Consider the following 23,985-nt stretch of genomic DNA (forward strand, 5'->3'; position numbering starts at 1 on the left):
ATACATCTTGTAATTGGTGAATGACAAAAGACTTCCTTTCACATAATGTATCGGCATGAAAAGAAATTATGGTAGGATCATGATTTCAGTAAACATTGTTGAACTTTTCTTAATAATGTGCGGAATTGTAAAAAGATAATAGAAGTTATGAAAATAGACAAAAGATATTATAAACTTCCGTTTAAAGATTATAAGTGTAGTCAAACAATAATTAACTTGTTAATGTATTTGTTTAAAGGGATAATGATATCATAAAGATATTTTAATACTTATACCGACAATTAATTAAAACAATAGAAATTTTTTTGGATGATCATAAAATAAATTAACTAATTTAAAAAAAGATTTTTTTTTTTATTAAACAAAAATTTTAAAATATTTATATATATTTCTTTTTAAAAATAAAAATTATATTACATATGTACAACTTTTACTAAAAAATATTATATTTAATAAAGTAATTTTTTTTTTATTATTTAAAAAATTCTTTTTTTTTTCAATATAATGAAAAATAAGGATAATTTTTTTATTTTTTAAATCTGGTTATAAGGAAAACTTGATAAAAGATAAATTAAAATTGACATATGTATTTATTTCTTTTAATAAATATATATTTACTTAATTTTTCGATATCATTTGATATATTCTCAAATTTGATTGTAGTATTTATACTATTGTTAGAACAAAGTCTTTTAAAGCTTCTTTATTTTAAAATGTAATTGAATGAGTACGATGATTGTCCTATGAAAATTTACCTTTTTACTATTGTAAAGAAATTTCATCGCATTAAACATATAGTAAGATCAAAACCCGGACAATAGCTATTTACCGTGCAAATAATTATAAGTACTGGTCACTAACAGTTGTTATGCTAAACTGTTTGGTATCTTTAATCTTAGAGAATTTATAATATTGTGTCATTAGTAAAGGTTTTTCGGAAGGTTAATAAAAAGAAATAATTTTATTAATAAGGGGAAATACAAATTTTATTTTATTTTATAAAGTATTATTTTAATATAATAAAAAAAAATTAAATATAAAATATTTAATTAGTAAAATTTTATTATTTAAATTTTATAAAATATGTTTGTAATACAATATATAATAAAATATATATTAATAATAAAAATCATTTTTAATTTAAATAATTACAATTATGATAATAAACCATAAAACATTTAATAAAATTAAAATATTATTTATTTAAAGTAAAAAAAACAATAAGAAATAAAAAGATTTATTTTAATTGTAATTAATAAAACACATGATATATTAAAAAATTATTTTATTGTAAGATATTTGATATTTTATAATGTTAATTAAAAAAAATGTTTCCATTTATTAGTAAAAAATAATATTTTTTTCAATAAAGTATATTTAACAATAATAAAATCAATTAATAAAAATAAAAAAAAATTTTAAAGTAATTTTAAATGTTTAAACTATTTAAAAATATATTTTCATTGAAAAAAATGAATATTTAATGAAGTATTAGAATAAAAAAATATTGTGGTTTTAAAGTATGTACCGTATAAAAATTTAAACAGGAATAGGTGCATTTTCATAGAAATCTCTTTCCATCCATTCATCATCATCTTGATCATCCTCTCCATCTAACTGTAAAAAATTTTTTTAATAAAATATATAATTAATTAAAAATAAAAGTTAAAAAAAATTCATATTTATATAAACTTACAGCTTTAAGTTCTTTTTCATTAAAAATATAAGGAAATATGAAAAGTCTTATTAAAATAAAAATAATCAAAATAAATGGGAAAAGTAGTGCAAAGTATGTTTTGATAAAAATGATAAATATCAGACATAATATTTGTATTGTTGTATAGAGATGCATTTTTCTTAATCTAACATTTTCAGTATAAGGAACAACTGGATGATATTTTTCAGGAATAAAAAACAAAATAATTCTTGACTTTAATTGAACGCCAGAAAGATTCATTACACCAAGATATAAAAATACACCAAATAATGCTGCCATTGGTAATTGTAAATATTCACCAAAAAATGCTACAACACCTATACTTAATCCAATACCAATTGTTGTTATTCTTTGTTCAATAACATAATCAACTTCAGGTCTTGCACCAGGAACTTTTTTTTTCATTACTGTTAATGAACCACAATGTGCAAGTGATTGAACAGCAGCAGCACACATCCATGGTAAACCAATAAATGACATTAAAAGGCATAATAAACCAACTAAAAGTAAATCCCAATCTCGACCACTACCTTTTTTTAGACCTCGTTCTTTTCTGTCTAACAATAATTCAGTAATTTCTGTTTCAACAAATAATAAAATAAAAACAAGTAATGCAACACCAAAACCAACACAACAACCAAAAAATAAATCATCACTAGCTAATTTTGGATATATAATTAAACCATGTCCTCTTGCTGTACTATTTGTAAAATCAAAATCTTTTTTCATTTCTAATGTTGATATATATGGATCTTTAAAAAAAACTCTTACTATTATAGCAAATGTAGCAATTGATATTAATACACCAAAATCACCAACAAGTCTTCTAGCTTGTCTTCCCAGAAAAAAACTATCACGTAATTTTTTCAAACAAAAAGCAAAAGCAAAAACACCAAATGTTATCATTGCGGTTAATAATGCTGTATTTGGTTCTATTTCTGTATGATTAACACAAATATTTTTAATATGATCTAAAACATTTTCTCCTTTACCAATTAAATTTTTAAAAGCATCAACATCTGGAACTTTTTTTATATTTTGAATAGTTGATACATTACCACATTTATTATGAAATTCTTGATAATAGGCAAAATTTTCCACAGGATGATCATGAAAAGTATGTTTAATAAATTTAAGACTTTCCGTTATAAATATAAATGATATAAGTGTTGCGAAAATATCTTCTGTATATCTTGTGACATATTTTAATAATCTTGAACCATCTAATGCAACTAATATAACTGATATAAGGAAGATAAAAATACCAGTTATAAGGCGAATCGTTAGAAAATCTAAATGAAAATTTTGACAAAATGTATATAATGCAGCTTCAAAAACTAAAACAGGCCCTGTAGCACTCATAATAATAAGAGGTTGACAGCCAAAAAATCCCCATAATATTCCACAAATACATTGAGCCATTAAAGTTTCAGTGACACCCATTTGTCCTTCAGTATATGAACCCATTAAACCACCAAAAGTAATTGCTGGAGCAAAACAAGCAAAAAACATAAAAACAACTGAACTAAGACATTGTAAATTAAAGGCATCTGTTATATCAGTTGTATAATGTTTAATTCTTGATATAATATCATTACGTAATCCTTTAAACATTGAACATTTTGAATCTTTTTTTTCATCATTAGAAAAATTATGATGTGACATATTAATTGAATGATGAGCTGAAGCATGAACTTTTTGTAAATCACTACGAGTTAAAACATTCATAACGGCACCTTCAATAAAATAATATTTAAAAAAAAATAATTATCAATTATTTATTTATTTATATTTAATTTACCTTTGCGTTCTGTCATTATAATATCAGCACGTTTCTTCTTTATAAAACGTTTAATTTCATTATTCCATAACAATTTCTTATTATCAACCTATATATAAATTATTAAGTTATTCAAAAAAAAATAATTTTTTTTAGTATGCTAAAACTTACACCTCCTGGAGGAATTACAATAGAATCGTTTAAGAAATAATCAACAGCGTCAATAAGATCAGATTTACTATATGAAGCGTATGCAATACGTCGAAAATGCTAAAATCATGAAAAATAATAATTATTTATATTTTGTTTTTTTTTTTTTAATATAAATTAAATTTATTAATTAATTAATATTATTTATATAAAAAAATTAACATTTTATTTTATGATTATTTTTTTAAATTTTTAAAATAATAATTTTCTTTGTTAAATCAACATAAAAATATTCATTAAAAATAATTTTTTTGTAAATGTTTATTCATTTAATTAATTAATTAATCACGAATGACCTTATTAAATAATAGAAATTTATATTCAATGAAAAGAATACATATTTTTGTAAGAAAATAGCATTTAAGTAATATTACTAAAATATATTAATGTATCTTTAAAAATTTCTAACTTTTTTTGTCAAAGAAGAAATAAAAAATTGTTATAAAAATATAGTAATTATAAATATTGTTATTATTATACTATTATTGATTTAAAAATATGGTAAAGAGAAAATTTTTGATAATCTTTAAAAATTACAATTTATTTTTATAATATTAAAAAACAATCAATTGATTTATTTATTTCGAATAAAAAAACAAATAAAATTCAAGTTATTAATAATTAATGAAATAGTTTTAAATTTTTTTAAAAAAAATAAAAATACTTTTGTCTATAAAATTTATTTTTAAAATATAATACACTATCTAATAAAAGAATTATTAAAATAATAAATAATATATTATAACTTTTAATGAATACTTCATTTACTATCATGTTACTAAACATTTTATTTAATTTTAGAACTGGATATGCATGTGTTATATTCAAAAATTATATATATAATTATCTATTAAAAATTGCGAAAAAAAAAACCTATCCAATTAAAAATATTTAAAATGATATGTATTAAATTATATCTAGGTAGTTAAAATCAAATATAATTATAGACAATTTATGTTTACAAAAGTATTTACCATTACCATAATAGTAAATTAATAAGAATATAATCACAATAATAATATGCCTTATTATTAAATATCTTTTTATTTAATGAACATTTAGATAAATAACATTTTAAAAGATCAATTTTTTATGAAATACATAAACAACTTTTTTTTTAAACATTTCTTTATCTTTTTAATTATAAATTTTTGATAGTTGTATATATAGTATATGGTAGTTAATTTTATATTTTTTACTATATAAATAACATATAATAGTTAAAATGTAAAAAAAAATATATATTAAATAATATTAAAAAATTATATAAAATCTTTTTTTGTATATAATAAAAAAAAAAATATTTGTTAAACTAAGTATTTATAATTTTAAAATATTTTACATTTATTTTTTATAAACAAAACTTACAGAATCAGCTAAAAGTGTTGACAAAGCTCGACCTAATTCATGATAACTACCTTCATCAAGAACTGGTCCAAGAACAACAAATATGAAACGTAATGGTAAATTAGAATCAGAAAAATCATCTAAATAAACGGCATTTTTTAAACGAATCATAACTAATCTAGCTTTTGTCATATCAGGTATACAACCACATAAAACATTTGCTTTTTCACAACCTTTTGGAAGATTTTTAAATATATCATCATATTTATGATAAAATGAATTCTTTTTTTCTAATCCATCAGATGAATTTTTTTCAGAAAACATTTGAAATACTGATAAACGTCTTTTAGGTTTTTCTATACAATCATTAATATTATCATTTGATTCATTAACTTTTCTTAAATTTGGAAAACTACGATTTTCATTAATTTTAGTTGAAATATCATTATTTATTAATTTTACTGTTTCACAACCAGAATGAGGTTTTAATGATGATAATGAAGTTTTTGTTTGAAAAGATGCCGAACGTGTTTGTGATGTTGATCTATTTCTTGAAAAACTATTTGAAAAATTAATTGATAATATAGAACTAGCTTGTGTATTACTTCGGGATACTTTTCTACCAACTGATTTATGATTTAATGTTAAGATATCTTTTATATGTTTTACACCATCAGCTTGATCACATTTCAATAAACCTTCTGAATATAATGATTGAGCAAGTAAACTGTATAACTCATTAAAATTATTAATATCGGCATCAAAATGAAATTCTCCTTTACTCATAACTTTCCTTAATTGAATTAAAGAATCAAAACTTAAAAAAGCTACATGTGGTTGTCCCCAACGATTATTTATCTCTTCAGCATCTTCTTCATATTTTAACCAACGTGAAGTTTGTTCCCAAAATTTATTTTTTCCTTCTGTTACTGGATTTTTTAAATCAAACAACTCAACTAATACTTCTCCATCAACTTTTTCAGGATTTATATCATGATAATAATGACTATGATCATTTGATGATTCATTATTTTCTAAAGAACTTATTGTTGACTTAGAAGCAATCCTGTCAATGTCACTTTTGTTTTTTTCAATTAATAATTGTTTATTTTCTTTACGACCATTTTGTGTTCTAATATCATTTTCATATTCATTAAATGATAATGGCTCATTTGAATAATGCCCTTCATCATCACCTTAAAAAAAATACATATTAAAATAGAATAACTTATTTTACTTACCAGCACCAAGTTTAAATTTAACATGTTGAACAGGATGAGATGCAGAAGATTTTCTTTTTAAAGCACTTTCAGGCTTTACTACTTTAATTTCTGTGGTAGATTTATCAGTTTTCTCAACTACATGAGAATGATCAATTAAATTGTCAATGGAAGTTTTTTTATCCATAATGATGGAATAATAAAATTCTATAAAAATATATTAATACAGTAATATGAGAATATAAATAAAAGAGGAATATGTATAATTAATATATATAACAAAGTGTTATATTTTTATAAAAGTTAAATGATATATATATAATTTTCTTAAGTTTAATTTTTAAATATTTTAATGTTATTATTTGAATAAAAATATTAAAAAAGTTTTAACTATAAATTAGAGTGAATCAAACGTATGTGTCATTTTTTAATCAAATGTTAAAAAAACAATAAAACAACAATATTATAAACATTGTGTAAAAATATTTTGGAATAAGATGTAAGAAAGATAAAATTAATCATTTTAACTATTTTAACACTTTTAAAGTAAATATTAAATTTTAATTTATAATATTAAAAAAAAAAAGTAAAGTGATTGTAAAGATACTAAAAAAAAATCAATGTAAATAAACTTAAAATATAAAATTAATCACAAAAACAATTTTTCTTAATATAACTTTTTAAAGATTAAAAAATTCAAAGAAAAAAATTATAATAATATACAAAAAAATATTAAATAAGATAAATACAAATTTAAGAACTTTAAAAATAACTTTAGATTTAAATTTAATAAGATTATATTGTTATTTAAATGAAAGTTAATGCTTAGATAATTTCTTAATAATTAAAAAAAAATTTAAAATTGATATTGTTAAAAATATATTGATAATAATGTTATACTGATACAATATTTTATATTACAATGGCATATAGTAATTCTCAAATTACAATAACATAATATTTTAAATATTTTGATTTGTTATATATATATATATTTATAGACTATTGTTAGTATATTTCTTTATCATTTAGTGAATGATTCATGAAATATAATAAATATTTATAAATGAATTGAATAAGACATAAAATATCTTTTTTTTTTGTTTTATTTGTGATTAACTTTTTGTAAGAGAAACAAATAATGAGGATGTTTGTAAGAAATATATAGAAATAACTTATAAAAATCACTCTTACAATCAAAAAGAACAATTTAATGATAAAATTAAGCTTACAAATAAACCTTAAAAGAATATTTCTTATTCGAAATTGTTAAACAAAACTTAGCTTTTTATTTGAAAAACTTTTATGAATATTATCACATTCCAATAATTTTATTGGTACAAATGATAACAACTGATAAATTAAGAATTAACAGTACTAACGAACAGATGTCCAAGAAAAGAAGTTTTAACGAATAAATGAATAGAATGAATAAAATATTGCTTAGATACATTTTTATATATTATTGATACCAATTACTATATAAATACGATTCCTCCTTTTTTTTTTCTTCTTGATATTTTAAAACGTACTTTAATAGTTAAAGGTGCCATTAAAAGTTTTAAATATCTCTTACAATTTATGCAAACAAATAAATTTATAAGATATTGTATTTACTAAACATTATAATATAGGTATAGTTAAACAATTAATTGTATCGTTTCTTACACACTTTTTTAAAATAAAATATAAAAGTATTATAAATGTAAGAAAAAGGCATATATATTATATTTAAATTATATGACTTTTCTTACTATTATATCTTACAATATATATTTTAAATAAGAATAAAAGTACAAAAAGTGGTGAAAAAAAATTTTTTTAAATGTCATCTTTTTATATAAGAGTATAAAAATAAAATATTATCTAATAAATAGATATATAAAAAAACCAAAAAAAAAAAATAAATAAATATAGAAAGAAATAAAGAATAAAATTGTTTAAAATATAATAATAATATCTATAATAAATTCAAATTAAAAATAAGTTAATAAATATAATGTCATTTAGAATAATCAAAATTTTTGATTATCTATCTAAAACGTTAGGTAAACTTTTATATATATAAAGCATTTATAAATGTAGAATTAATAAAGACTTAAGATGTAAATTTATTTATATATATATATATAATTGATTACAAAGAATGTTATAAAAATGTAAAATATAGTTTTTTTTTTTTAATTATATATTAAATTATAATATATTTTTTACTATTCCATAGTATCAAGTAATTTCATTACAAAATTACATGCACGAGCTGAAGCATTTGCAGAAATTTCTAATACTTCTTCATGTGAAACCACAACAGATTTATCAGCATCAGTATTAGCAATATTAGTTATAAGAGAAAATGCAAAACATTTAATACCACATTGTCTTGCAACTGTAACTTCATGACATGTAGACATACCAAGTGCATCAGCACCTACATTTTTGTATAATACTACTTCCGCTGGTGTCTCATATTGTGGACCACTTGACATTACATATATACCTTCAGATATACGAATACCAAGTTCATTTCCAATTTTAAGAGCTAATTTTCTTATATTAATATCATATGCATCATGAACTGAAACAAATCTTGCTCCAAAACGTTGATCTTTTAAACCAACAAATGGTGAAAAACCACATAAACCAGGCATAAATATATGATCTTTGATAATCATTAAATCACCATACTCAAAATTTGGATTTATTCCACCAGCAGCATTTGATACAACTAATGTTTTAACACCAAGTAAATGTAATATACGTATTGGTATTGAACAAAGTGCCATATCCATATCATGTTCATATGGATGAAATCTTCCTTGAAGACAAGCAACATATTTATTACCAATTTTACCAAATAATAAATTTCCTTTATGTCCTGGTACTTTAGGAATTGGAAAACCAGGAATTTTATAATATGGTACTATAATTGGATCTTTAACAATATCTCCTATACCACCTAAACCAGATCCGCATATAATTCCATGTGTTGGTATTTCTTCTAATTGTGCAATTTTTTTTATATATCCAGTAACTTCAATAATATCATCGTAATTTTTTGGACTAAAAAAAAAAATTATTGTTTTATTAAAAATTTTTACTCTTACTCTATTTTTCTTCTAAAAAGTGAATGATTTTTCCATGAATCTTCTGGGAAAGGTGAAATACTATCTTCATGTTTTAAAATTTGTTCTTTGTCAAGTGATAGACGAGTTTTAATCTCAGCCATTATGATATTTTTAATAAATTTTTTTTTGAAAAATATATGTAATTTCTATAAATATAAAAATAAATATAAAAAAAAAATATTTAAAATAATTGTTTATTTAAAATAGTATAGTTTTAAAAAGAATGTCACTACAAATATTTATAAAGAAATAATATCAGAATATTTATATATATATATTTTTTTTTGTTTAAAAATAAAAATAGAAACTATTGTTGTTTTAAAAAAAATTGATAAAAAAATTGATAAAAAATTTTTGTAAAAAATAATTCACTTGTCACATGATACAAAAAAAAATTAATTTTTCTTTATAATTTTAAAAAATTGTAAGTTAAGAAAAATATAAAATATTTGATAGTTTGATAACATTTATATATTACTAGGTAAAAATTTTAACTGTAATATTAATATGTATTTTTCGCTAAATAAATTTTCATGAAAAATTAGCCATATAATTAATTTTTTTTTACTATAATTTGTTCCGATAAAAATTAAGTAAAATTAAACTATTACAAAAAAAAATTACAAATAAATATAATATATAGTATTTTCAAAATAGAAATTTTTGTGTAAGAAATTTTTAAATATATTTTAAAAGGTCATATATTTTTGATTATGAATGGTCTTTAATTAAAATTTTTACTAGAAAATTAGAATAATTTCATAGTAAAATTATAATTATATATATAGACATAAATTTTAACCTAGTATAAATGATAAGAATTTAAATTGAATGATAAGTAGTTAATTTAAAAAAGAATTTAAAAAACATTAATTAAAATAAATGAAATAAAAGGATCATTCTTGATACTGATAAAGAAATTTATCATGCCTACTTGTTCATATATATAACTTGTTATTAAACATTATCAATTACGTAATTTTTACCTTCACGTGGTAATTCAAATTTGCATATAATCAAAACACTTAACTTTTATATAATATATTATAATAAACATTTTATAATTATAAATTTAATTAACAATTTAATTTTTTTTATACATTTTTTTTTTCTTTTACTATGATACTTATATATCTTTTGATTTAAATTTACATAAAATAATTTAAATATATAATCTTTGATGTATATATAGTACAAGTAATATTTTTATTATTATTCTAATATTAGAAATCACAAGACTTTTAAAATTATATACTATTTGAAAGATTGGTAATGAAAATATTTGCCATACAAATCAGGAACATAATAATAATCTTAATAGTTACAATGTAATACATAAAAAACTTTTGTATATTTATTTGATAAAGATGTTACTAATATCATATTCATATAAAATAATTTTCTGTTACTTATCTATTTTACTATTATTATTGGTTTAAAAAAAATTATTTTATCACAAATATTAGTTTATTGATAGTTTTTATATAAATAATTAAATAATTGTAAAATTTTATCATTAAATTGATGATTAAATAAAGATATTTACTTTATCACACTAATAAAATTTTTTCTAAGTTATAAAGATAAAATTTTGTCAAATAATTTGGTGTATTTTTATTTTTTAATTAAATTAATATAACAATGTCATATTTTACAAACATTTAAAAAAAAGGAATGTATAAATTAATAAATTATAAATAAAAATAATTATAAATTTTTTTGACATAATATAATGAAAAAAATATCATGGATAAAAAGCTCCAGTACGATATGCATAATCTGTAACAGGTGAATATCTTGTTGCGATTGGAAGTTGATTAGCTCTTGAAATACCACCTTGTAATTGTTGTTGAACTATTCCTTGTAGTTGATTTAACTGACCTGGATTTATATATTGATTAGGTGTATTACCACCAAATGTTGAAACTCCCATTTGGTTAATTATACTATTACCACTATTTTGTGTACCACTACATGAACAATCTAAACCTTCAGCTAGAGATAATGTATTAGCAAAAGTTTCAAATGGTGTTGATCCTTGTTGTGTTTTTCTAACTGTTTCTTGTAAACGTTTAAGTTGTTCTTGTAATTGTTGTATTTGTTGTTGTGCTTGTGCATTAGCATCTATAGGGGCCGGTGAATTAATTGCTGAATTAACTTTTGCAACACATTTGCAGTTAAAATCAAAATTAACTACTATAATTAAGAAAAAAAATTATTGTTTTTTTTTTATTTATACTTACAAGAAGGATTTTGCATTGACATCGTCGACATCATTCCTTGATTTGGAAACTATAATAAAAAAAATGATTTATTGTATTGAACAAAAATTGATCTTTTTATATAATATGTATATATATTAACTTACACTATTTAATTGCTGTTGATAAAAAAGTCCATCTCTTTGTTCTTCTGTTTGTGGTAAATTCTCAGTACTTTCATTACTCACAGTAGGTCTCTTCAAATATTTAATTAATAATAATATTATTTTTTTTAATTTATACTTACAATTAGTACTAAATTTGTCAATAACAATAAATTAACCATAAAAAATGATACTAATTTTTTTTTATACATTATTTATTTTTAAATAAAAAATAATTTTGTTGTATTAATCTTTTAAATATTTATAAAAAAAAAATATTAAGTAAATAGTGTAAATAAAAGATATTTGACCAAAATATATGAAAATGTTTATTTATATATAAATGTAAAAATAAAAATAATTCGACCCTTTTTTAGAGCTTATACGATTTAGGGATTTAAAAATGTCGGTTAATCTTTAAAAAAAGAGTTTTTGGAAATAAAAATGTCTAATATAAAGATTTGATTCGCTTGAAACATTTTAAAAACTTTTTAATCCTTTGAAAAATATTAAAACTAAAAATGTTGGATTTATGATAAAACTAGAATTTATTAAAAACTGGCATAACTTGTAATAATAACTTATAACAAAAAAATAAATACTTATATTTTAAAATACTATTTATTTTAATTAAATAATATAGTATTTTTGACAATCTTCCAATAATTGTGTGTTATTTCATGTTTATATTAATTTATTGAATTTGTCAAACCAAAATTATTTTAAAAATTCTTTTTATAAAAAAAAATGCATATTTTAATTTATAAAATAATGTTTAGTTACTGTACATCAAAAAACATTTTATTGGTTTTATAATTTATCAAAAAAAAAAACTTTAAATATTTATATTTTAGTAGAAATTTTGCATTGTCACAATTAATTTAATTTAATGACCATTAAAATTAGTCTTGCGTCAATGATTTTAAAATGATGTTATAAAAAATATTGTCATAAAAATTCTTTCATACAAATAAATTTTATAAAATAGTTTGATAAAATTTAAACATTCTTGTATAATAAATTTGATCATTGACGTTGTAATATTTGATAAAAAAAGTTTTTAAAAGTTTATTAAATATTATTTTTAAAATTATTATAATTATAAAAAATATTATGTAATATATATATATTTAAAAATTTATATTTTAAATTATTTTAAAATATATTAATTAATTCTTTTATTATACTTTTCTCGTTTTGTTTTATTTCTTATCTTCTTAAAAATTTTGATCTTTGTTATATGGTTATCTGTCGAAGGTGACGTCGTATAACAGACTGTATATATTTATAAAGTACATAAAAGTAGAGATAATTTATTTTATCTTAAAACATGATTTAACTTAATGATATTTCCTTTTCAATGTCGTATTTTAGGAAGAAGATTAAAAATATTTTTATCAGTGCATACTAAGTAAAATAAATCAACGTGTTATCAATATATGTTATATTAATTACTTTGAATATTATAATTGCAAATAAATAAAGTATTTTTTTTTATTTTCTTAAAATTATATTTTATTTATTTATTTATATATTTAATAAAACTTTTATATTATACCATATTTTATTGTTACATAATCCTAATTTTTTAAAAAAAAGAGGTATTTAAAAGATTAAAAAAATTATGATAATTAATTGTAATACTTTTTTTTAAATAATCATATGATTTAAAATATCAAAAGTTTTAAAAAAATTAAAATTAACGGAGATAATAAAAATTTTTATTACCAAGTATTATAATAATATAATATAGTATGATAGAAGTTGATAAAAGGCAGAAAAGATGAATTTTATAAACTTACAACAGGTTAAGATCAAGGCTGGTAAAAATATATACAGCGCAACACATACCATATCAAAAGTAAAGATTGATATTTTTCATTGTCCCTTTACTGACAAACCACAAAGTTAATATACATTTGGTATTAATTAATGTATGATTTTAACATTTTTACGCACACCCAAAGGCGTAATAAAAATATAAACTAGCTGATATGACTTTGTTACAATATAATAAAATAAGATAATTTTTGAAAAATATTATTATTAGTTAATATTTTATTTTGTTAAAAAAATTTTTTTTGTAGTATTTTTAAAAATTATAATACTTTGTAATCCTTTATTATTTTTTTTATATGTAAACTTTTAATTATTTTAATATTATTAAAAAAAAATTTGTCATTTAAATTTATAATATGTTAATATTTTAAATATTAAAAATTAACTATAACGTTATATTATAAAAAATATTTGAAATTTATGGAAGTGCCTATTTTTCAAATTTTTTTATACCTAAATTACGATAATATAATATTAATTTAAATTGATCATACATTAGTCATGAAAAATAAAATGTATGTTGCACTATAGTAAATTTTATTATCATCATAAGAGATAACTAAATTTTCTTTATTGATATCGGTTTTTCAATCGTATTTTTAAAAAGATATGCGTGTTCTATTAATACAACTAATTAAAGTTAGTCATAAATACTTGTCATATAGTTATTCTTACAAATTTGCGTTTAAAAGATGTTGCCAACTACTGAAAATCACTATATACTTTATAAATTGTACAGTTAATAAAAACTTTACGTCGTCATATAAAATAATATTATTTTAATATTATATATGTATATATTCACTATCAAATTACGTTTAAAATTGAATGTATCTCACACAATAACATTTTTATATTATTTATATAACCAATATATTTTCTTGTTTTCTATAAATCAAATTTTTTTTTGTTATATTTGATCTTTGTTATTTAATTATAAATATATATATATACTTTTTTTTTTCAAAAATATTTCCTTTTTTTTGTTAAAAAAAAGAAAGTAATAAAAAGAAGTATAAAACATTTATTTATTACTTTATGTTAAAATTTTATTTATAATTTTAAAAGATATATAAAATTAAAATAAAAATTTTTTTATATATAACAGATATATAATTGTTTAATGATTTTTTTCTCTTGATTTTATTATTAATATAAAAAAGTGATAAATTTTATGTTAAAAAATTTTAGAATCAAAGCACTAATTTAAGTGACGGCTTCCATAGCCTGATCAAATTTTTTGTGGTACTCTGACTGTTCTCGTACAGCATAGTGAAGAAATCTATTGAGAAAAAAGAATAATGAGGTCGGTAATTTTATTTTAAATATTTATATATATTATGTAAAAAAAAATTATTTTAACTTTAGTGAAATGGAAATTGAAACTCAAATGATTAACGATGATGACATTTCTATGGAAGCAAATGTTGTTGTTGATTCTGCACTTTTAACTTCAGATATTGATAGTGCAATTGCTGAAGATACAGGTATTGCTAACGAGACTGTTCAAAACCCATCTCTTGCTATTGAAAATTCCCCTGAACATTCTTCAGGAAATCGTGCCCGTAATTCGAAAATTTCTTCTCGCAAAAACTCTGGAAAAAAATCGGGTAATAGTAGAATTTTATTCTGCCGTAAATGTGAAGGGCATAACAAACAAGTTACATTAAGAGGTCATGCTAGTTATTGCCCATATAATAAATGTACATGTAAAACGGTAAGTTTAATTTAGTATATTATTGTTTAAAAACATTTATTTTAATCATAGTTATTTTGATTTGGTAATAATTAAAAAAAAAAAAAAAAAAAAAACAAATTAATTGTTTAAAAAAAAATTATAACGATAAAATTGTTTTTAGTGCGCACATGTTATGTCAATGCGTGCTAACGCAATCATACGTCGTTATCGTGCTCGTGCTCATGAAACCGGACTTGTTCTTAAGCCTGTTCAATTTAAAAATGGTAATACACGCCTTCGTGTATTTCCTAGATTCATAAATGGTATGATTAACACATTATGTTTTGATTAATTATATGTTAATCATTTAGATGCCGATTGTCTACCTATTCCAACTGAACGTTCACTTAATGAAACACAAATTAGATTTCAAGAAGCTGTAGCAGGAAGTAGTGATACATTACCTAAATATGTACTTTTATCTGACAATCCTGAAACCAGAAATGCTGATCAAATTAATGTTATTCAAACTAATAACCCAGAAAGAAAACACGTAATGCAAATTGTTAGTGCTTTGAAAAAGGATTGTCCAAAGGTATCTTTTATTTATCAAAATATTTTTTATATTATTTATAATATTAGGGAGATAGCCGTCCAGAATCTAAACAATCAAATACACAATCACCAAAAAATAGTAATGTCAGTCGTTGTTCATCTGATGATAGTTTTATTGTCGTTGAAGGAATTGACATGACACCAAAAGGGAAACGTGGTGGTTATAGAGGAAGAAAAGGAACTCCAAAAGATATAAAAGATAAAAATGATATTTATAAAGATAATAAAAATGAAAATGTATTTGATATGGATTCATCAATAAGTGATGATGAGTATATGATTAATAATTCATTACCAAAAAAAGAAAATTCATTGTTGATTGAGAATGTTACTCAACAACAACCACCACCTGATCCACAAAATACAGTTCCTATTGTTGAAAAAAATAATTCATTATTTATTCAGGAAAATGTAACAACACAACAAAAATTTACTACTGATTGTAATAAAAATATTAATTTATCAGCTATGCCAATGCAACAAAATGATTCTACTAATATAAATGTACAAACAAGTGATTGTAATCGTTATCAAAATATTGGAATTAACCCATCTATAACATCAATTAATGATTATAATTTATTAATGAATATAATGTCTAATCATGGTAATAGTAATTATCAATGTCAACAAACATCAACAAACATTGATTTTTCATTACAACAACAACAATTACTTGCTATTTTACAAAATAATGGACTCATACCTACTCAAGGAGGATCATTTACAAATTTACAAGAAAATGATAATGTACTTCAACATAAACCTCAATTACCAATGAGTATTTATCAAAAACAGGTAACAAATACTTCATCAGGTCAATTACGTCCTAGTGAAGGTATAGAGAATCAAAGAAATGTAATTTGTCAAAGTTCTGTAATTAATCAACCTTCTCTTCAAGTAGATTTTTCACATGATTATGATCAAAATCAACAACAAATAATGCCATCGAATATTTCAAATTCAATTATTCTTTCTACTTTATCTTCAAATAATACTAACTATCAAATTCCAATGAATCATTCACTTATTCAATCAAATAACAGTTTTCCATCTATTGGAAATACTTCTTCAACAGAAGACATTTTACGTTCATATCTTCTTCAACACCATCATCAACAAATAACTGTTCCATCATCATTAAAAGTGTGCAAAACTCTTTGCCTTACTAGTGAAGGTCAGGCTCTATTTGAACAACCAAAATTTAGAAAATTTCTTTGTATGGTTTCTGAGCTTGAAAAATCAATGATATAATATATAAAAAAAAATATAAAGTTTAAAGCTAAAATATATCTTTTTATTATTTGTTGTGTAACTAAAAAAATTTGAAATGATATGAAAGGTAACATAATATTGGTAAATATATTGTTTACTTTTTTAATTATAAAAGAAAGTCAAAAGAAAATTAGAAAGAAAAAAAGTATTTGAAATATTTAAAATCATATCAATTTTATTATCATTATAAATACGTTTGCATAAACTAAAATTTCAAAATTTTTTTTTTTATATAGATAATTTATTGAACAGAATATGATAAAGAAAATTCTTCAATTGTCTTATCATTTGCACTATTTGTATTGCTGTACTTGATTGGTGTTTGTGATCCAGTATTAGTTTTTTGAAACTCCCACAATAAAGAACCAATTTTTTGATAATCTGTTCCATCAACATTATAGATAAATAATTTTAATCTAAATCCTTCATAAGTATTTAAATTTTTAAATATTTGTGGATTATACCAAGAATTATACCATTTTTGAGTATCAAATGTTATTTTATTACCTTTGAATATATTTAAATCTTGAAAATAGCTTCCTATACAGTGTTCTGTATCATTTGATAAAATGGTTAATTTTTCAATGCAAATTCTAGGTTGTGGATTACATTCAATTCCAACATCCGCAAATTTACTACAATTTTTTCCATTTTCTAAATATCCAGTTACATTTAATGTTGATAATGATATCGTTAATGTATAACAAGTTATAATTGTTCCCAAACTTATTAACTAAAAAAATATTTTTTTTTTATTTATTGATTTACACTTACTGTTAATAAAATTAAAATATATTTCATATTCATCTAAAAATAAATTACTATTATAAATTATAATAAATAAAATATTAAAACAGATATAACTGAAAAAAAAAATAATTTAAAATTTAACAAAGTTTTTATTTTGTTCTATTTTTTTTATGAAGTACAGAAATTTGTTGTTCCTGTAGGTTTGAAATCACTTCTATATAAAGCCATCCTAACTTTATCATATGAAATACCATCAAATTGATATTTACCTATTTGTGTTGTGTGTGTTGCCATTTCAATACCAGTTGTTGATGTTTTTATTGAATCTTCTTTTGTAAGATCTATTGTAGAACAATTTCCATCTTTATTTGGTATATATTTTCCATTAAGATTATTACCACATGAACCATACCACCAACCACCAGTTCCCCATTTTATAGATGGATCTGATGGATCAGTCAAAATATCACAATATTCTTCTGGTAATCCATTTGTATTACCTGTATAATATTCTGGTGTACTAAATGACATATTAATATCATATGTACCTCCTGGTCCAAATGCTAATCCAATACCTCTATCTAAAGCATTACACGATAATGTATAATTTGTTGTAGAATCTCCAATTTTAACATTTGTATAATATAATGTTTTAATTTGTTTATCACCACAGCATAGATCTATTCTCATATCATAATTTCTTCCATTATTTGTAATTTTATTAATATTTTTTAGTCCAATCCAATAATTACCATTCTTTTCAATTGTACCTATTAAATTTTCATATTCATTAAATTTTTTATTAAAATCAGTTGAACTATTTTTGGGACCACGTGCTTGTATAACTGTATATGATGCACCATTATTTCCAGGATCACAATATACATCAAAAGTAGTATCAGTATAATTTAATGTTAATTTTCCAGTAGTTGTTGGTGAATCTGTACAATCAAAAATTCCTTCTAATTGTGGTTTTGGTGTTGTTTGTATTGAAACAGGACCATTAACAATCCATGAAATTTTTGTTAATGTAGAATCTAATAAAGTATTATTTCGTATATGAGTATATGGTATAGAATTACTAATATCAGATGGTCCAGCAAATTGATAAGTATATGAATCAATTAATTCAAATTCATTTCCGTTAATGTTATAAGCTTCTAATGATAATGAAAAACCCTTTTAAAAATATATTAAAAGAAAAAAATTTTTAAAACATACGGTAAAAGTATCATCATTACTAGTGATAAACAATGGATTTATCCAATTATTATATTTTGTTAATGAAAATTGAATAGAATTACTATTATTTGTAACTTGTCCTAAGTCAATCCATTGATTTGATGGATTCCCATTTTCATTTTGACATTTAGCTACTGATGTTGTATCAGATAATAATGAAATACAAATTTTTAATTGAATATTACATTTTATACCAGCAAACCAAAATGGATTACAATGTGAACCATTATTAAGATATCCCATACCAACATCATATTCTTGTAATAATAAAGTTAAAGAATATTTACCTAATATATAAGGTAATAATAAACTTATTACGACAACTCCAAATATTATTTGCCTCATTATTTATCTAAATTAAAAAATAATTTATTTATAAAGTAATATATAATATAGTACAAAATATTTAAAAAGTATTTTATTTTAATAAATATTAAAGAGATACAAAATAAAAATATTAGTTATATAATATTATTAGTACATAAATAAAACTTTTATAACTATAGCTGCTCCCATAATAATGTTTTTATGGTAAGATTTATTAGATAACAAATTTATGATCAAATTTTATCTTAATACATAAAAGAAACATAGTTATTTTTATGACTAATTTTATTAAATTAATATTATTTATAAGTGATTATTAGAAGAAAAATGTAATGTAAAATAACTGATAATTTTTATTAGAAAACTGTTTTATACATTAATTTTCCTGATAACTTCACAAATTCACTAATAGGCGTATCATTAATTGTAACTTATCATTTATTAACATTACTGTAACTGAACTTTGTTCATACAAGAAGAAAAATTTAAATCTATATTTAATTTAAAATAAAAAAAAAATTAGATTTTTATTTTGATTGTAATTATTTTTTTTTTTTATTTGTCTTATTTGTTTTTTTTTTTAATATTAATAATAAATTCTAAAAATTTTACTATTATATCTACAATAAATGAAACAAAAAAAAAAGAAATAAATTTTAAAATATCAAGTTAAATAACCTTTATTTTATAAAAGCATCCTAAAAATAATTTATAAATAAAAGAAAAGAAAAGAAAAGAAAGAGCAGGAGTTAAGTGGATGTAAGATTAGTAGATATGAGAATTTTTATATTTTTTTATCCCTTATATATATTGAAAAATTATAATTAACTCATTTTTAAAAGTTATCATATTATATGTAAAGTTTAATTGCTATACTATATGAGTAATAAATATATTAAAAAAAGTTTTTCATAAAATTACTGCTAAAGTGTGTATCGTTTTTAATTAAAATGAATAAGTCCTCTTGTTAAAGATCATTTAATATTTATATTAAAAGCATTTTTTTTTAACCAATTATATATATATATATACATATATTTGTAAACTTTTTAGATTTAATTCTTTTTATTTATAAAACGTTATGATTTTTATTTAGTTAAAATTTTATTTTTTTAAAAATCCCTTGTGTCATTGTTCTTTTATAAAGCAACGTTATGTGATGTTTTATATCTTAATACTTTTATATATTATAGATATAAATATATATAAAAATTTCTTTATAGCCCGTCTTAAAGTAAAAAAAAAATATTTTAAAAGTTATTTATAAAAATATATTCTTGTATTATAATTAAGGTAATGTCTTTCAAAAAGGATAATATTAGAATGTTATACGCAATAAACTTTCTTTATATATTTTTATCCAAAAAAAAAAAAAGAAAATTTCTATTTATTTACACATTTTATTTACTATTTAAAAGTTGTTTTAAAAAAGAAAAAAAATATATGTAATCTCTTTAATTTGATTTAGACCACTGTCATTCAGAGAAACAATACCTATTATAATAAAAATTTTATTAAAAGCTTAACTACAACCGTTATTGGTAACAATTGTAAAAAAAAAAGGGTGACAAGATTGACAAAAGTTATATGTCAATGAGAGACTTCAAAACACAAATAGTAGCACCCTTCTATATTTTGGAGAGATTAAAACCTAACAACAATTAAATGATTGTTTTCTAATATTTTTTACTTTTTACAATTAAATATGGTTTAAAATAATATTATTTTAATATACAAAAAAAAAAGAAAATAAAAAAATTTTATCAATGTTTTTTTTTTGATAAAATATTATAAAGAAGAAAAATGAATAATATAAGTGAAATTAATATTTTAAATGGTTTAAATTCTATTTTATTAAATAATGAATCTCCAAGTTTTGTTGATGTCATATTATTTTTATGTCTTGAATTACTTGGAATATTTGCTATTATTGGAAATATTTTATTAATATTAGTATTATTTAGAAATAAATATTTAACTAAGCCTAGGTATATATAATATTATTTAAATGTACTTTTAAGCTAACATTTAATTTTACAGTTTTATATTAATGTTTTCATTGGCTGTTGCTGATGTGATACATGGATTAGTTACAACATTACATTTTTATCCACCAATTTTATTAAAAAAAACTATCTTTCCATGGATTGCTGTTAGAATTTGGAACATCTTAGATTGGACTGCATGGGGTATCACATTAACGTAAGTTTTTTTCTTTTTAATATCTTTTGTTATGCTTTTATTATTTAGACATATGGCAGCAATGTGTCTTGATAGACTTACAGCAATAATGTTATATGCTCGGTACAATCAAATTATTACACTTCAAAGAATCTCTCGGTTTACAATATTTTGTTGGGGAATATTTCTTACTATAAATATTATGTTTTTTATTTTCAATTTTTGCTGCATGATAACACCAATTAAAGCTCATAGTTATTATAGTTTCAGTTATAAAAATGATGGTAACAAAAATATTTTTTTTTACTAATTTTTTTTTTAAAGATAGTACTGATTATACCTATAAGGATGTAAACATATTTGTTTATCTATATACTCCTATAGAAATAAGTGCTTTTTGTATTTTAGCTATATCAAATCCTATTACACTGATTCAACTTTATAGGCAACATAAAAGAAAAGTAGCCTTAAGGATGTAAGTTTTCAAAATAATATAAAAAAAAATGTTAATGAAAATAAAATATTATTTTGCTGTCATTTGTTATTTAAATTTTTTAAATTGATGAGTTTAAAAAAAAACCATTTATTTTTTTTTATTTATAATATTTACTGAATATATTATAGTAATTTTCAAGCTAGTGCTATGTTACTTGAAATGTCAGTAAGAATGGGTTCAAAACATATAACTAAAGAGTTAAAAGATATGACAACAAGGAAGTCAACTAGACAACAACAACGAATCTTATTTCAGGTATTTTTTTTATAAATTTATTTATAAAAAAGATAATAATAAATTAATAATAACATTTTATCTTTAACTTTAGATATCTGTAGTTGCTGTCATTTTTTTTTCTTACATGACAGTCTATTATCTATACATTCATTTTGTTACACAGAATAGTAGATGGCTAAGTGTTTTCCACTCATTTTTTTACTCTACAACTCATATGATAAATCCAATTATATATTTTTCATTTAACAAAGAAATGAGATCTCATCTAACAAAATTGTTAATTGAATTTAAATTTATTAGATTATGTCAAATTTTTGTAAATAGTAATAATTCTATATCTTCTTATCATAATTCAACTTCTACAAAGTATGACAAAAAAACGTAAGGACTAACACTTTTATTTTATAATATTATTAATTTAATATTTTGTAAACTTTTGTCCTTAATATTATTTTTTTTAGTAGTTCTTTTAATCAAATTGATAAAACTACTTGTGATGTTACAAATTTTGATGATACAAAAATTATACATAATATATTTGATAAGAAAAAATTTTTTGAAGGCGAATCATCTAAATCAACTAAAATTTCTTTTTATAATTCAGAAAAAGTTTCTATAACATCAGGAAATGTATCACAAACACCAGAAATAATTAAAATTACGCAAATTCATCATGAGATTAAAGATAAAACAGACAATCAATATATACTTAGAAGTGTCAATGCAAATGATAAATTAGAAAATTACAGGTAAATATTATATATTAAAATATATATATCTATATATATATATATTTTTTTTTCTTTAAAATAAACTTAATATTATATAATTTAAAGATTAAAAGAAACAGATTTATCTTTAATAGATACGTTGGTAATAAATTTGTCTCAAAAACAATCAATTAACGAAGGTTTTGTTGAAGATGATGATAGAAATGATATGAAAAGATCAATAACAATGTTTGATGAATTTTATACTAATCAAAGTACTGATAATATTAATGTTTTAGAAATTAAAAACAAAAGTAATGTGTCCATTTCTAAATCATTAACATATAATTCTTTTACAAACCGCAAACGGTAATTTGATTTTTAACAATTTTTTGTATTATTTTGTAAATATTTTTGTAATAAATTTTTTTAATTATATGTATTTATAATTAGAATCACATTAAAATATTTTTTTAGGAATGAAGATAAATTTTTAAATAATCTAAAATGTACCAGAAAAGAGAAAATATTTTTTTTTGATAGAAAAAAACATAATAATAAATTAAAAAATAAGAATGTAGAAACTTTTTATACTGAAACAAAAAATAAAAATATTTTTTGTGGATCAAAAGATATGACATTTTTGCCTTTTTCATCTTCAAATTCATTCAATAATTTAAGTCAAAATTTTACTAATATTGATGATGAAACAACATTTCTTGAAACAATTGATGAATATGAAGTTTATCTTTAAATATAAAAATATTAATTTTTATTTTTGACAATTTTCGTCTTTTTAATACTTAATTTAAATACAATCTATTAAATTATAAATTATTTATAATTAATAGAAAGTGAAAATGAATTATGA

At 20.3% G+C, this 23,985-nt stretch overlaps 6 protein-coding genes across 6 annotated transcripts; 2 read left to right on the top strand and 4 right to left on the bottom strand.

Moving 5' to 3' along the window:
• Positions 1-1,539: 1,539 nt before the first annotated feature.
• On the bottom strand, positions 1,540-6,461 carry SRAE_X000093200 (Anion exchange protein family and Bicarbonate transporter, eukaryotic family and Bicarbonate transporter, C-terminal domain and Band 3 cytoplasmic domain and Phosphotransferase/anion transporter domain-containing protein; the record flags this gene model as incomplete). The annotated part of the gene is made up of 8 exons (XM_024645335.1): positions 1,540-1,617; positions 1,697-2,655; positions 2,710-2,940; positions 2,983-3,453; positions 3,519-3,606; positions 3,669-3,767; positions 5,076-6,250; positions 6,296-6,461. 8 exons carry the CDS (start codon positions 6,459-6,461, stop codon positions 1,540-1,542), a joined length of 3,267 nt encoding a protein of 1,088 aa, XP_024510804.1.
• A 2,026-nt stretch (positions 6,462-8,487) lies between these two features.
• Positions 8,488-9,500, bottom strand: SRAE_X000093300 (Purine nucleoside phosphorylase; the record flags this gene model as incomplete). The annotated part of the gene is made up of 2 exons (XM_024645336.1): positions 8,488-9,334; positions 9,379-9,500. 2 exons carry the CDS (start codon positions 9,498-9,500, stop codon positions 8,488-8,490), a joined length of 969 nt encoding a protein of 322 aa, XP_024510805.1.
• Positions 9,501-11,143: 1,643 nt separating this feature from the next.
• Positions 11,144-11,946, bottom strand: SRAE_X000093400 (Hypothetical protein; the record flags this gene model as incomplete). Its single annotated transcript, XM_024645337.1, has 4 exons — positions 11,144-11,595; positions 11,643-11,691; positions 11,768-11,857; positions 11,908-11,946. 4 exons carry the CDS (start codon positions 11,944-11,946, stop codon positions 11,144-11,146), a joined length of 630 nt encoding a protein of 209 aa, XP_024510806.1.
• Positions 11,947-14,904: 2,958 nt separating this feature from the next.
• Positions 14,905-17,150, top strand: SRAE_X000093500 (DM DNA-binding domain-containing protein; the record flags this gene model as incomplete). The annotated part of the gene is made up of 5 exons (XM_024645338.1): positions 14,905-14,909; positions 14,972-15,320; positions 15,463-15,604; positions 15,653-15,876; positions 15,924-17,150. The coding sequence occupies 5 exons, from the start codon at positions 14,905-14,907 to the stop codon at positions 17,148-17,150; spliced, it is 1,947 nt and encodes a 648-aa protein (XP_024510807.1).
• Positions 17,151-17,412: 262 nt separating this feature from the next.
• On the bottom strand, positions 17,413-19,508 carry SRAE_X000093600 (Fibrinogen, alpha/beta/gamma chain, C-terminal globular domain and Fibrinogen, alpha/beta/gamma chain, C-terminal globular, subdomain 2 and Fibrinogen, alpha/beta/gamma chain, C-terminal globular, subdomain 1-containing protein; the record flags this gene model as incomplete). The annotated part of the gene is made up of 5 exons (XM_024645339.1): positions 17,413-17,904; positions 17,946-17,978; positions 18,156-18,958; positions 19,004-19,100; positions 19,143-19,508. 5 exons carry the CDS (start codon positions 19,506-19,508, stop codon positions 17,413-17,415), a joined length of 1,791 nt encoding a protein of 596 aa, XP_024510808.1.
• A 1,785-nt stretch (positions 19,509-21,293) lies between these two features.
• On the top strand, positions 21,294-23,868 carry SRAE_X000093700 (G protein-coupled receptor, rhodopsin-like family and GPCR, rhodopsin-like, 7TM domain-containing protein; the record flags this gene model as incomplete). Its single annotated transcript, XM_024645341.1, has 9 exons — positions 21,294-21,478; positions 21,531-21,692; positions 21,741-21,955; positions 21,996-22,146; positions 22,296-22,422; positions 22,496-22,785; positions 22,866-23,153; positions 23,241-23,483; positions 23,592-23,868. The coding sequence occupies 9 exons, from the start codon at positions 21,294-21,296 to the stop codon at positions 23,866-23,868; spliced, it is 1,938 nt and encodes a 645-aa protein (XP_024510809.1).
• Between the last annotated feature and the right edge of the window lie 117 nt (positions 23,869-23,985).

The sequence above is a fragment of the Strongyloides ratti genome, assembly GCF_001040885.1.
Source record: "Strongyloides ratti genome assembly S_ratti_ED321, chromosome : X".
NCBI classification, from domain to species: Eukaryota; Metazoa; Nematoda; class Chromadorea; order Rhabditida; family Strongyloididae; genus Strongyloides; species Strongyloides ratti.